The sequence below is a fragment of the Dipodomys merriami genome, unplaced genomic scaffold (genome assembly GCF_024711535.1).
Source record: "Dipodomys merriami isolate MVZ:Mamm:240054 unplaced genomic scaffold, mDipMer1.0.p SCAF_7, whole genome shotgun sequence".
Taxonomy (NCBI): domain Eukaryota; kingdom Metazoa; phylum Chordata; class Mammalia; order Rodentia; family Heteromyidae; genus Dipodomys; species Dipodomys merriami.
Window position 1 is genome coordinate 69,094,887 of NW_027206290.1, and position 12,956 is coordinate 69,107,842.

General features: G+C 43.3%; 1 protein-coding gene and 1 non-coding gene across 2 annotated transcripts; one reads left to right on the forward strand and one right to left on the reverse strand.

Annotated features, from left to right (window-relative positions):
* Positions 1-302: 302 nt before the first annotated feature.
* On the forward strand, positions 303-409 carry LOC138817426 (U6 spliceosomal RNA). The gene has a single exon (XR_011368871.1). It is a non-coding gene; the product is annotated as a U6 spliceosomal RNA (small nuclear RNA).
* Positions 410-9,056: 8,647 nt separating this feature from the next.
* Positions 9,057-12,873, reverse strand: LOC138816848 (beta-defensin 128-like). The gene is made up of 2 exons (XM_070006988.1): positions 12,749-12,873; positions 9,057-9,422 (listed from the first exon to the last, which is right to left on the reverse strand). The coding sequence occupies exons 1-2, from the start codon at positions 12,795-12,797 to the stop codon at positions 9,175-9,177; spliced, it is 297 nt and encodes a 98-aa protein (XP_069863089.1). The 5' UTR covers positions 12,798-12,873; the 3' UTR covers positions 9,057-9,174.
* Positions 12,874-12,956: the final 83 nt, after the last annotated feature.

The following is a 12,956-nucleotide window of genomic DNA, read 5'->3' on the forward strand; positions in this document are numbered from 1 at the left end:
TACACAGAATTTACACAACGAATCCAGAGTCTTCTCCTAGAGAATCATTACAATTTATGGGATATCTAAGTCCCCAGGCTACTGAGCTAATGCCCAAGGGGCTCTGAGAACATTTAAATATATGTGACAATAGAGAAAAGCAGCCTTGGTTCCTGGATCTGGACTCTAGAGGAGGGCCCAGGTGAGTCTGTGTATTCCATCCTTCACAGTAAGCTTTTCTCAGCCCTGACTCTACTGAGAGCATCCATTTGTTACCATTGGCACACTTCAGAGTTGCATCAGCTTTTTAAAAGAACACAGGAGTGCTCGTTTTGGCAGCACATATGCTAAAATTGGAATGCTACAGAGAAGATTAGCATGGTCCCTGAGCAAGGATGACACACAAATTCGTGAAGTGTTCCATATTAAAAAAAAAAAAAAGAACAACACAGGAGCCGGACACCAGTGGCTCACACTTGTAATCCTAGCTACTCAGGAGGCTGAGATCTAAGGACTGCTGTTCAAAGCCAGCCAAGACAGTAAAATCCCGATGAGACTCTTATCTCCAATTAACCACCAGAAAACTGGAAGTGGCACTGTGGCTCAAAGTGGTAGAGTGCTAGCCTTGAGTACAAAGAGCTCAGGGGCCAGTGCCCAGCCTCTGAGTTCAAGTTCTATGGCAAAAAAAGAACATCACAGGCAAGCATGCGGAACACAGTTGTAATCCCATCTACTGTGAAAGTGGAGGAAGGAGGATCTTAAGCTTGAGGCCGACCAGGCAAAGGCAGAGAGATCTCATCTCAAAATTAAAGAAGAAATAAGGAAAGAAAGAAGAAAGAGAAAAACATAAGTCTAAAGAATAACTCAAGTAAGAGATCGATTACTTAGCCAGGGTGAGCCTTGGGTCCAAGCTTGAGTACCACAAAAGCAACAATAATAACCAAACAAGACTCTTACAAACAGAGCCGGGCACCAATGGCTCACACTTGGAATTCTAGCTACTCAGGAGGCTGAGATCTGAGGATCATGATTCACAGCCAGACCTGGCAGAAAAGTCCCCATGAGACTCTTCTCTACAATTAACCACTCAAAATCCCAAGTGCCCCGGTAACTCAAGTGGTAGAGTGCTAGCCTTGATAAAACTGCTCAAGGGCAGTGCCCTGAGTTCGAGCCTCATGACGGCCAAAATAAATAAAAGAATATCACAAACAGGACTGTTCTGTGTGTACCTGTACTAGGGCTTGAATTCAGAGCCTGGCCCCTGTCCCTTAGTTTTTTCACTCAAGCCTGGTGCTGTACCACATCAGACACAGCTCCCCTTCTGGATTTTTGGTGGATAGTTGGAGATAAGAGTCTCATAGACTTCTGATCAGGATGTTTTTAACCATAATCCAGAGATTTCAGCTCCCTGAATAGGTAGGATTACAGGCGTGGGCCACCAGCACCTGGCTATAAACAGAACTTCTTGTGCTGTAGCACACTCATTGTAAGATTTCTCCTGAAAGTGACTCCTGTCTCTCACTCTTGATATTTTAATTTAAATTTAATTTTCTTTCTTTCTTTCTTTCTTTCTTTCTTTCTTTCTTTCTTTCTTTCTTTCTTTCTTTCTTTCTTTCTTTCTTTCTTTCTTGTTTAATGTGATTTTGGTGTTGGAACTCAGGGTCTGTGCTAGGCTGGTGCTTTACCACATAAGCCGCACCTTCAGCCATGCTTTGTGCTGGTGAGAATGGAAAGAAGATCTAGCTAACTTTTTCTTCCTGGGCAACTTGAAGCTGTGATCCTTCCACTCTCAGTCTCCTAAGTAGCTATGGTAATAGACATGACCCACCAGCACAATGCTTCTCATTCTTCTTGGTCTAAAGAAAATGAGTTCCTTAAGGATCAGGCTCAATTGCATGAACACATGGCCCCACTAAGATATAAACTGTATCTGGGTGCTTGTGGCTCATGTCTGTAAGCCTATCTGCTCAGAAGACTGAGATCTGAGGATGTTTGAAGTCACTTTGAAGCCAGCTTAGGCAGGGAAGCCCATGATTCTTATGTACAATTAAGCACCAAATAGCTGAAGTGGAGCTAAGGCTCAAGTGCAACAGTGCTATAATTGAGAAAAAAAGCACAAAGGACAGCACCAGGGCCCAAGCTCAAGGCCCACAACACACACACACACACACACACACACACACACTCTCTCTCTCTCTCTCTCTCTCTCTCTCTCTCTCTCTCTCTCTCTCTCCCCCCCCCCATCTTCTGTCTCTCTCTCTGACACACATACACACAAATTCACAAAAATAAGGTTTGTAACTGCCATCTATTCAGAATAAACCCCTATACTTCTAAAGCTCTTCTTCCTAAACTTGATTTTGTTCCTCTACACAAAATATGGGATAAAAAGAGGGAACGCAGAGATGTACTATGTCTGTTTTGATCTTTATAATCAAGAAATATATTGAAGAATTAGAGGGGTGTCATTTGAGGGCTACAAAAAGACAAACAATGCACCTTCTTCCTAGCGAGACAGAAAGGAACTAGCATAGACAGCGACTTATTATGAAGCCTGAGTCTCTCACACTTTTAAGCTCCTGTAGGATCATTACACTCCACAGATGAGAAAGTTGAGATTCAAAGGGAATAATTCAGGCAATCCCCATAACTAGACAACCATGAAGCCAATGATAAAGTCACACTGATGACAGCCACCGTGTGCTGTTCTCAGTCCTATGATAGCACAGGCTGGAAATGAATCTGAGTGGAAAATTGGTGGCTTAGGGGAAAACTGGATGATGGGTCACTGTGACCTTTGACACCAAGTCCTGAGAGTAGCCCTCCCTCCTCCAGCCTCCTGCTTCTTTACAGCTAAGGCACCCAGGAGAATGGGCCTCTTTGCTGTAGATATCAGCAGTCTTAAAGATCCTATGTCCAACAATACAAGTGGCAAGATAGCTCCTCCCATGTCATAGCACATTTGGACAGATTACCTGTGAGTACCACAAACAGCGAAATAATGAGAAGCAGACACAGCTTCATGCTCACAGACTTCCCAGGAGAAAGAGGCAGCCGAACTCGTGTATCAGTGGTCTCTGTCAGTCTTTGATCATGACCCACGACTCTGAATTCTGTCCACATTTCAAGCTCTGGTTTGAAGCCACGTGCACAGACAGGAAGTCCAAGTCCACCCCCACCTACATCCCTAAATTTGGAGCTGACAGTCACAGAATGTTCCACCTCACAGGCCTAACTCCCCTTCCCTCAGCTGTGAACCCCAGGACAACAGGACCCTGACTTGTGCCCATGGCTGCCAGCCTGTCTGGGTCAAGCCTGGTTGGTCACAGGCTCTGGTGGGGATGGAACATTCTTGGTGTTTTCCTGTTGCTGTCTCCACTCACAAACCCAAACACAGTTTGCAAGATATGGGACATATATCTAACATGTCAACTTGATGGAAATTCTAGATCATTTCTTCAGGGAGAAAGATTGTTTTTAGCTTGGGCCGTAAGAACTGATGTTATTTGAGAGATTTCCATCAAACCTCACTTTTCTGGTGCAGCAGGATTCAACAACTAAATTCTTGGAAGGATGAAGTCTCTCTAGCACAGTATTCAGCTCACCATGAATAGGCCCTGCTCTTCTGTCCTACAACACCTTATAACCTCAAACTCACTGTGAATGATGTTACTTGACTTCTGATTTCTATCCTACTTCTTTTTGTTTTTGAAAACCCCTTTTAGAGTGAACAAATGCAGCACCAGTGTTCACTGGACACTGTTGAAAAAGAGAACTATGCAACCTGTTGGTAGATATTAGAGAGAGCAAGGGAAGGTATGATATTGACCAAATAGAAAAGTACTCTTTACCTGAGTTATGTAACTGTAACCTCTCTGTATATCATCTTTAAAACAACAATTAAAAAAATTAAGTGGAGGGCTGGGAACAGTGGTAGAGTGCTTGCCTTGCATGCATGAGGCCCTGGGTTTGATTCCTCAGTACCACATAAGCAGAAAAAAAAGCCGGAAGTGGCACTGTGGCTCAAGTGGTAGAATGCTAGCCTTGAGCTGAAGAGCTGAGGGACAGCGCCCAGGCCCAGAGTTCAGGCCCCACAACTGGACCAAAAAAAAAAAAAAATTAAGTGGAGCTGTGGCTCCAAGTGATAGAGTGTTAACCTTCAGCAAAAGAGGGCAAGGACAGTGTCCAGGCCATGAGTTCAAGCCCCACAAATGAAATAAAATAAAAGTAATGTAATAGTAACCATAATTCTAATATGCATTTTTGTATTCTACTTCTTTTCCCGTAATTCAGTGAGAGCCAAACCACCTACAAAAATTTTTAAAAATAATGTAACTTTTATATACCTCTCCCCATCATCACTTCCATCTATTTCTCTCTGAATTTCTTTTTAAATCCAAATTTATTCATCTCCACAGCTGGGGAAATTTTTTTGAACCACCTGAAGAGGGCGGCCCCGTCTCTTTTTGATGTCACCTCTTTTTCAAGTCCATATGTTGGATGGCAATTGTACCATGCTATGTTCTAGTAAGTATAGGGAGTTCTTGAGGGCTCAGAAGATTTTGGCCTCTTACTGAACATGTGTCTGTATTTACTGTAGATTTACTTGGCAGTGATCTCTGTCTGCTTTGGACACATTGAGGATTCATGATGTTTAATAGTAAGAGACTTAACATTCAGATAGTCCCAACTATGACTTCATCACTGCCTCCTGAATCCACCATTGGCTTCCTAGGTACAAGTCAGAAATGCACACAGCAGGATGGGTGTATGGGAAGTCACTCCGGAAGAGGGGGGCACTAGGGAGACCTATGGGCAATAGAGTCAGACATAGCTTACTGTATTTGTGATTCTAGAAGACAAATAGATTTCTCATCTCTGAGTGTTCAGTGCTGAATGGGAAGAATAAAGACCATACCTACTTCCAAAGAAGGTCCTAACACTAGCATAGGATGCTCATCTTATTATTGGAATTTAGCTACACAGGCTGCTGATTCCCACAAGAAGATGAATAAGACACACATCCTTAGGGCCCTGCCCATTGTACCATGACTGTTCTCTGTATGGGTACAAGTGGTTCTCAGCCAGTTTCACCTGGAGGAAACTCATTTCCCTGAGGCCTGAGGGGAAGCATGTGATGGAGGGGAGGGGTCTGGCACTCCCTGAACAGCCAGATGGGGCTTCAGAGGCTCCTAGTGGTCCTTGTGTGCTCTCTCCTCAGGAAGTGCTTTGATCACTATCTTGGGAAGACTTAGAGCTAGGAGCACTCTGATTATGGGGCATAAGCTCAGCGCTGAGCTATGGTTGTGTCCTCCTGCCTTCCAGCTCCCCCTTCCCTTCTTACCACTCTTGAACTTCAGGGGGAAACTCTTTTCCTGCTTCAGGGTGGACTAATGGAGTTTGAGTGTCAAGAAGCAAAGGATCATTCACTGTGTGAGAACCCACAATGAGCCAAGCACCATTTAATTAAAAGGATAACGATGCCATGGGTAATGGTAATCATCAAAGTGGAGTAGCCTGGAGCCACACACATCTTGTGTTTTATCTCAGTGTGCTTCTTTATCACTTTGTCATTATTTAGTCTTTATTATTATTCTTTCTTCACTGATTAGACAGACAGATACAGTTGAGCATCTGCCCCTCAGAATCCTCTCAAACGTGAAATAGTTAAGGAACTCGGTCTCTAGTACTTGTGAAGTGCTAAGCAACCAAAGCTTAAAAAGGCAAGCAAAACACAGGTATTTCCCATTTAAAATAGCAAATTTTTATTATTTTGTTTTTGTTGGTTTTGGGGCTTGAACTCTGGGCCATGGGCTTTGTTCCTGAGGTCTTTAGTGCAAGGCTAGTGCTCTACCACTTGAGCCACAGTGCCACTTCCAATTTTCTGGTGGTTAATTGGAGATAAGAGTCTCACGGACTTTCCTGCTTGGGCTGCCTTTGAACAGAGATCCTCAGATCTCAGTATTGTAGATTACAGGCGTGAGCCACCAGTGTCCAGCTGCAATTTTTATTTTTGGTCAGTCATGGGGCTTGAACTCAGGGCCTGGGCACTGTCCCTGAGTTCTTTTGCTCAAAGACGGTGTTCTATAATTTTGAGTCATAGCTCTTCTTCCTGTTTTCTGGTAATTTATTGGAGATAAGCATCTCACAGATGTCCTGCTCCGGCTGGCTTTGAAAAGCAATCTTCAGATCTCAGCCTTCTGAGTATGTAGGATTACAGGTGTGAGTCACCAGCACCTATCATAAAATACCAATATTTTTAAAATAAAATAGGAATATCGTGAGCTTTGGAGGAGAGTTTTGCACAAAACAACTCTATTTGGAAGTCAATTTTGCCTATAACCAAGAGCAAATTTTACATAATCTCAGGCTTTTATCCTGAAAATGGGCTTCAAGCTTGATACTGCCTTTCTAGCTTGCCATTTTCTATAACCTCAAAAATGTGTTTTGCCAATTGCATGTTTGCATATTCATGTGCATTCAGAAGCTACTGTCTATGGATATTTTGCCTCTAATCAATTAAACAAGCCATTGAGAATTTGGTAGCCTTTAATATTTAACCTCAAAGTGTTAATTTCTCTCATAGGTGGATAGTAGTATTCCCATGCACTTTTTGAAAATATCTGCTTTTACCTGGTCCAACACCATACACATTCTACCTCCTGGTTTGTCAGTGGAGTCTGAACTACCCCCACAAGCGGGTGGCAGACATGCCAACGTGACCCTGTCTCCTCTCTTGGCAGTGGAGACCTAGAAGAAAGGATATCCCCCAACACCCACTTGGCTGTATCAAGAATGTCGAGCATCCCTCCCTCCCCTCCTATATAGACACAGGAGAGACCTGACTGAGAGTCAGGTGTCCTGCTGGGTTAGTCCCTTATGTTGTCTATCTGATAGGAACAGGGGATTTAAGTCCAGCTCATAGTTTCAGTGGTTTCAGTCTCTCATGGCAAGAACTTGTCCTCATCTCCTGATAATGTTGTCATCTTATGACAATGTCAAGGAATGACTGTCTTTACTGGGTCAGCTCCATCCTGATATAAATCTCTCTACAAAGAACTCCATAGAAAAATTCAGAGGCACATTTTACTAATGTTTGTATTTCTTAAGCTTATTGAATTGATAATCAAGATTAATGATCGCAGGTCCAGCCCTTGTGAAAGCTGACCCCCAAGCATACCCCCTTAAACCTTAACCTTCCGCCCTGAACTCCTAAAAGGCTCATGTCCATCTCATGTGGCCAAATATATTCAGTCCATTTGCATGAGGTCCTATAGTCTGGCCATTAAGCGTCCTACTGGGGGTGATCATGATCAAACACGTGGTGGAGATGCATGGAAATCCCACAAGGAAATCCCTTGTGTCAGAATTGTACACAAATCCAAAAATAAAATATTACAATTTGGTAAGTAATAAAAAAAAACCCCACAGTCTCATCACCCATTCTACATTCCACTTGGCCAGTGGCAAGACTTCATTTGGCCACAGGTTTTTCCTCTGCTCGGATAACTCAACATTTCATTCCTGAAGGACCTAGGCTGTAACGGTTCTGCCTCAAATGGGTTGTTGTGGTTGTCCTTGGACTTTCACCCCAGATCGTGACAACAATGTGAAGCACCTAAGGGCAACTTCTGAATTCCAGAAAACCTCTTCTTGACCCACACTGTGTAGTGAGCAACCTACTCTCCCCTTGATCACCCATAACAGATCCCCTTTTGCCTGTTGCTCAGAGACATAGGAGTTAAAAATGGTTCATGGGAATCTCCACTTTCATGTCAAAGGCATCATTATGCATCTTCATGGAAGCATTTCTTATTTGGAAATGAAGCTCTTTAGACCAACAGAATCTATGGTCAGAAAAGGTAGGAAGCAAAGGAATTGAATGGTAGAGCAAGTAGGGGTGATGATGTGAGGAACTGTTTTCCTTCTCTACTTTGTAATTCCTGGGTCCATGTACACTGGCTATTGAAGACTGGTGGCACTTTGAGGAATGATCTATGGCATGGACCACATACTGAAGGACATTCCCCTGGTGTGTATTTTCACCAGCTAACACTGTTTCTGACCATTGAAAAGAATATTCCACTGACCTATGAACATGCTAAGACCAGTGCTCCAGGGACAAAAATGACTCAGGGCCTCCTTCCTTATAACCAATGCTCTGAAACAAACACAAATCAGAAGTGTAACATGGATGACAGGATGAGGTTCAAGTGGTAGAGTGTTGCCCTAAACACATGAGGCCCTCTGTTCAATTCCTAGGACTGAAAAGTGATCAAGCAAACACAACCTATGACAGGACAGAACTGGAACAAGAAACTCAAGGAAATGGACATGTTAATTCAGGAGAGGAGAAGGGAAAGGTGAAATGAGAAGTCAGAGGAAGTTTCTGAGTGAGTTTGGGCTTAATGAGATTCCTTGGGATGTATGTAGGCTTGCCACAGGAAGTATTAGGAGGGGAGGCAATTTGAGTGACCACAATGGTATCCACAAAGGGAAGGGTTCTGGGAAGCACAGGGCATCTCAGGAAACCCCATGGGCACTTTGTTTGGATGAAAACCAGAGCATTCAAAGGTGAACTGTGGAGAAGTCTGATGTGGGCTCTGTGTACCAGTGGTGAGTTGGGAGATCAGGATGAATAGGATTCCACTAGGAGGTTGCCCATGGGCTACCATGGAGACAAGCATTAGCAAAGGTCTCTAACAAGGGCCAATCAGGTTTTTTTTTTTTTTTTTTTTTTTTTGCCCTGGAACCCTCTTTGGAGTTCGAGTGAAATATAAGACCTTGAAATTAGTATGTATTATATACATACATTGAAGAATTGTGTGATGTTTAATTTCCAATTTCTCATTGTTAGTAAAATCCTTTGGATTCAGAAAGAGATAAAGGGAAAGCGGGAGAGGGAGGGAGAAAATATTATACATAGACATATGTCATAAAAATTTTCAGTTCTACAGAAAGGAACAAAGTGCCTAAAATTTTCTGTGGAAATCCTCATCTTTTTTAGAACGTAGACAATCTAAGTTCTATCTCTCACAGTACCCTCATTGACTCATACATTGACATCATTACATAAATATAGATGAATGCACTGGAGTTTATTACATAGGGTTAGTGAAGTGCACAGAAAGAAGTAGATGAATCTCTCCGTGTAGCCTGTAGGATTCCACAGAACTTCAGTGGAATTCAGGGAATCTAGGGCTTTTCTGATTTCTTTTTTGGGGTAGATGTGGCAGGCAGTAGGTCAAAAAAATCATCTTGGTCCAATGACAGCAAAGTTGGTTCAACTGGAGGAGAAGATTCCCTGAGGTTTTTCTTTTCCTCTTCATTAACGCAACACAATTTCTCATATGCACATTCTACTTCAGAGATTTCCCCTGGTTTGCATTGCTTCCTGCAGTAGCCAGTGATATGATCAAAGCATTTTTTGGGTTGTGCCCCATCTGTATACAGGAAACAATGTGGAACTAAGGTTAGTTTCTGAAGAGGAGTGGAAGAGGTGTGTAGTTTCCCACTAGCTGTGGCTTCTTGTAGTCCCAAAGTGAAGGTTACAAAGAACGTTATACAGAAAATCCAGAGTCTTAGAGAATCATCCCAAATTATGGGTTGTCAAAGTCCCTAGGCTCCTGGCTAATGAGCACTTGGCTCTGAGAAATCTAAATATATGTGACAATAGAGAAAAGAAGCCTTGGTCCCTGGTTCTGGATGTGGCAATGTCCTGTCTCTTAGAGCCAGGGCATAGGTGAGTATGTATTCTGTCCTCCAGAGTCAGCTTTCCCTCAGCCCTGATTCTCCTGAAAGCATCCATTTGTTACCATTGGCACACTTCAGAGCTGCATCAGCTTTTTGAATGAACGGTACAGGAGCCAGCACCAGGAGCTCACATTTGTCATCTCAGCTACTCAGCAGGCTGACCTCTGAGGATCGCAGTTCAAACCCAGCCCAAGGTAGAAAAGTCTCACAGGGACTTTTCTTCTATCCAATTAACCACTCAAAACCCAGAGGTGCTGTTGTCTCTTAAAGGGGTAGAGTGCTAGCCTTTAGTAATAAGAGCTCAGGAGCAGTGTCCAAGCCTTGAGTTCAAGCTCCATGACTGGGCGGGGAGGGGAATAACCTCACAGGCATGCATGGGGTCGCTCAAGGTAATCCCCACTACTGTGAAATTGGAGGCAGGAGCATCTTAAGCTTGATGTCAGCCAGGCAAAGGCAGAGAAATCTTATCTCTCAATAAATAAAAATAAAAAAGTAAATTCATACAAGAAAGAAAAAATAGGTCTAAGAGAATAACTCAAATAGAAGATCAGTTACCTAGTAAGGGTGAGCCTTGGGTCCAAGGTTCAGTACCACGAAACACTAATAACCAAACAAGAAGATCACAAACAGAGCTGGGCACCGGTGGCATACCCTGGTGTAATTCTAGCTACTCAGGAGTCTAAAATCTGAAGATCATGGTTCAAAGGTAGCATGGACAGAAAACTCCCCGTGAGAGTCTTAGCTCCAATTAACTGCTCAAAAACTGAAGTGGCATTGTGGCTCAAGTGGTAGAGCACTAGCTTTGAGCAAAACAAAACAAAACAAAAAAAAACCCTCAGGGGAAGTTTCCAGGCCCCAAGTTCAAGATCAGGATGAAAGAAAGAAAGAAAGAAAGAAAGAAAGAAAGAAAGAAAGAAAGAAAGAAAGAAAGAAAGAAAGAAAGAAAGAGAAAGAAAGGAAGGAAGGAAGGAAGGAAGGAAGGAAGGAAGGAAGGAAGGGAGAAAGAAAGAAAGAGAAAAAGAAAGAGAGAAAGACAGAAAGAGGGAGGGAGGAAGGGAGAGAGAGAGAGAGAGAGAGAGAGAGAGAGAGAGAGAGAGAGAGAGAGAGAGAGAGAGAGAGAGAGAGAGAATCAGAAACAGGACTTTTTGGTGTACCAGTAATGGGGCTTGAGTTCAGGGCCTGGACACTTTTCACTTAAGGTTCTACTTCCTGCTTTTTGGTGATTAATAGGGATAAGAATCTCACAGACTTCCTATCCAGGCTATCTTTAAACCGTAATCCTGAGATGTCAGTTCCCTGAGTAGCTAGAAACAGGTGTGAGCCACCAGCGTCTGCTAGAAACAGACCTCTTATGCTGTAGCACACTCATTGTAAGGTTTCTCCTGAAGGTGACTGTCTCTCCTTCTTTTATAGTTTTAATTTTCAGTTTCCATTTCATTTCATTTCTTTCTTTCTTTCTTTTTAAAGCTGGTTTTGATATTGGAATGCAAGGTCTGTGATAGGCTGGTACTATACCACATAAGCCACACCTCCAGCCGTGTTTTATGCCGGTGGGAATGAAAAGGTTTGGCTAACTTTTCCTAGGCAACTTGAAACGAGGATCCTTCTACTCTCCATCTCCCAAGTAGCTATGGTAATAAACATGACCAGCCACCACAATGCCTTTCCCTCTTCTTGGTCTAAAGAAAATGAGTTCCCCAAGGATCAGGTTCAATTACATGAACAGGTGGCCCCAGCAGAATGTAAACTGTAGTTGGGTACTTATGGCTCATGTCTGTAATCCTATCTACTCAGAAGGGTGAGATCTGAGGGTGGTAGTTTGAAGCCAGCCTGGGCAGGAAAGCCCATGAGAGTCTTATCTACAATTAGCCACCAAATTAGCCACCAGATAACTAAAGTGGAGCTATGGCTCAATGAGAGCCATATACTTGAGAGAAAAATAAGCCCAGGAGACAACACCAGGCCCTGAGTTCTAGGTCCAGAACACACACACACACACACACACACACACACACACACACACACTCCCTCTCTCTTTTACACACACACACACACACACACACACACACACACACACACACACACACACCCTCACATGTACACAAGGATTTCAACTATTACCTATTCAGAATAAACCACAATACTTTTAAAGCTCTTCTTTCTAAACTTGATTTTGTCCCTCTACACAAAATATGGAATAAAAGGGGGGAATGCAGAGGTGTACTATATATGTTCTGATCTTTATAATCAAGAAATATATTGAAGAATTAGAGGGGTGTCATTTGAGGGCCACAAAAAGACAAACAATGCACCTTCTTCCTAGCGAGACAGAAAGGAACTAGCATAGACAGCGACTTATTATGAAGCCTGAGTCTCTCACACTTTTAAGCTCCTGTAGGATCATTACACTCCACAGATGAGAAAGTTGAGATTCAAAGGGAATAATTCAGGCAATCCCCATAACTTGACAACCATGAAGCCAATGATAAAGTCACACTGATGACAGCCACCATGTGCTGTTCTCAGTCCTTTGATAGCACAGGCTGGAAATGAATCTGAGTGGAAAATTGGTGGCTTAGGGGAAAACTGGATGATGGGTCACTGTGACCTTTGACACCAAGTCCTGAGTGTAGCCCTCCCTCCTCCAGCCTCCTGCTTCTTTACAGCAAGGCACCCAGGAGAATGGGCCTCTTTGCTGACAGTGTAGATATCAGCAGTCTTAAAGATGCATGTCCAAGCCCTGTGCCAGTGGCTCACGCCTGTAATCCTAGCTACTCAGCCCGGTCAGGAAAGTCTGTGAGACTCTTATCTCCAATAAACCACTTGAAAACCAGAAGTGGCGCTGTGGCTCAAGCGGTAGAGCGCTCGCCTTGAGCTGAAGAGTGCAGGGACAGTGCCCAAGCCCAGAGTTCAAGCCCCACGACTGACAAAAAAAAAAAAAAAAAAAGATCCTATGTCCAACAATACAAATGGCAACATATCTCCTTCCATGTCATGGCACATTTGGACAGATTACCTGTGAGTACCACAAACAGCGAAATAATGAGAAGCAGACACAGCTTCATGCTCACAGACTTCCCAGAAGAAAGAGGCAGCCAAACTCGTGTATCCAGTGGTCTCTGTCAGTCTTTGAACATGACCCATGACTGGTTTTAAGCTCTGGTTTGAAGCCACGTGCACAGACAGGAAGTCCAAGTCCACCCCCACCTACATCCGCAAATATG

Bases quoted from the DNA above. Each gene is read 5' to 3' on its own strand.
- LOC138816848 (XM_070006988.1), bottom strand. From the start codon at position 12,797: ATGAAGCTGTGTCTGCTTCTCATTATTTCGCTGTTTGTGGTACTCACA. The intron at 9,423-12,748 runs GTAATCTGTCCA...TCCTGTATACAG, and splicing joins GCTGTTTGTGGTACTCACAG to ATGGGGCACAACCCAAAAAA.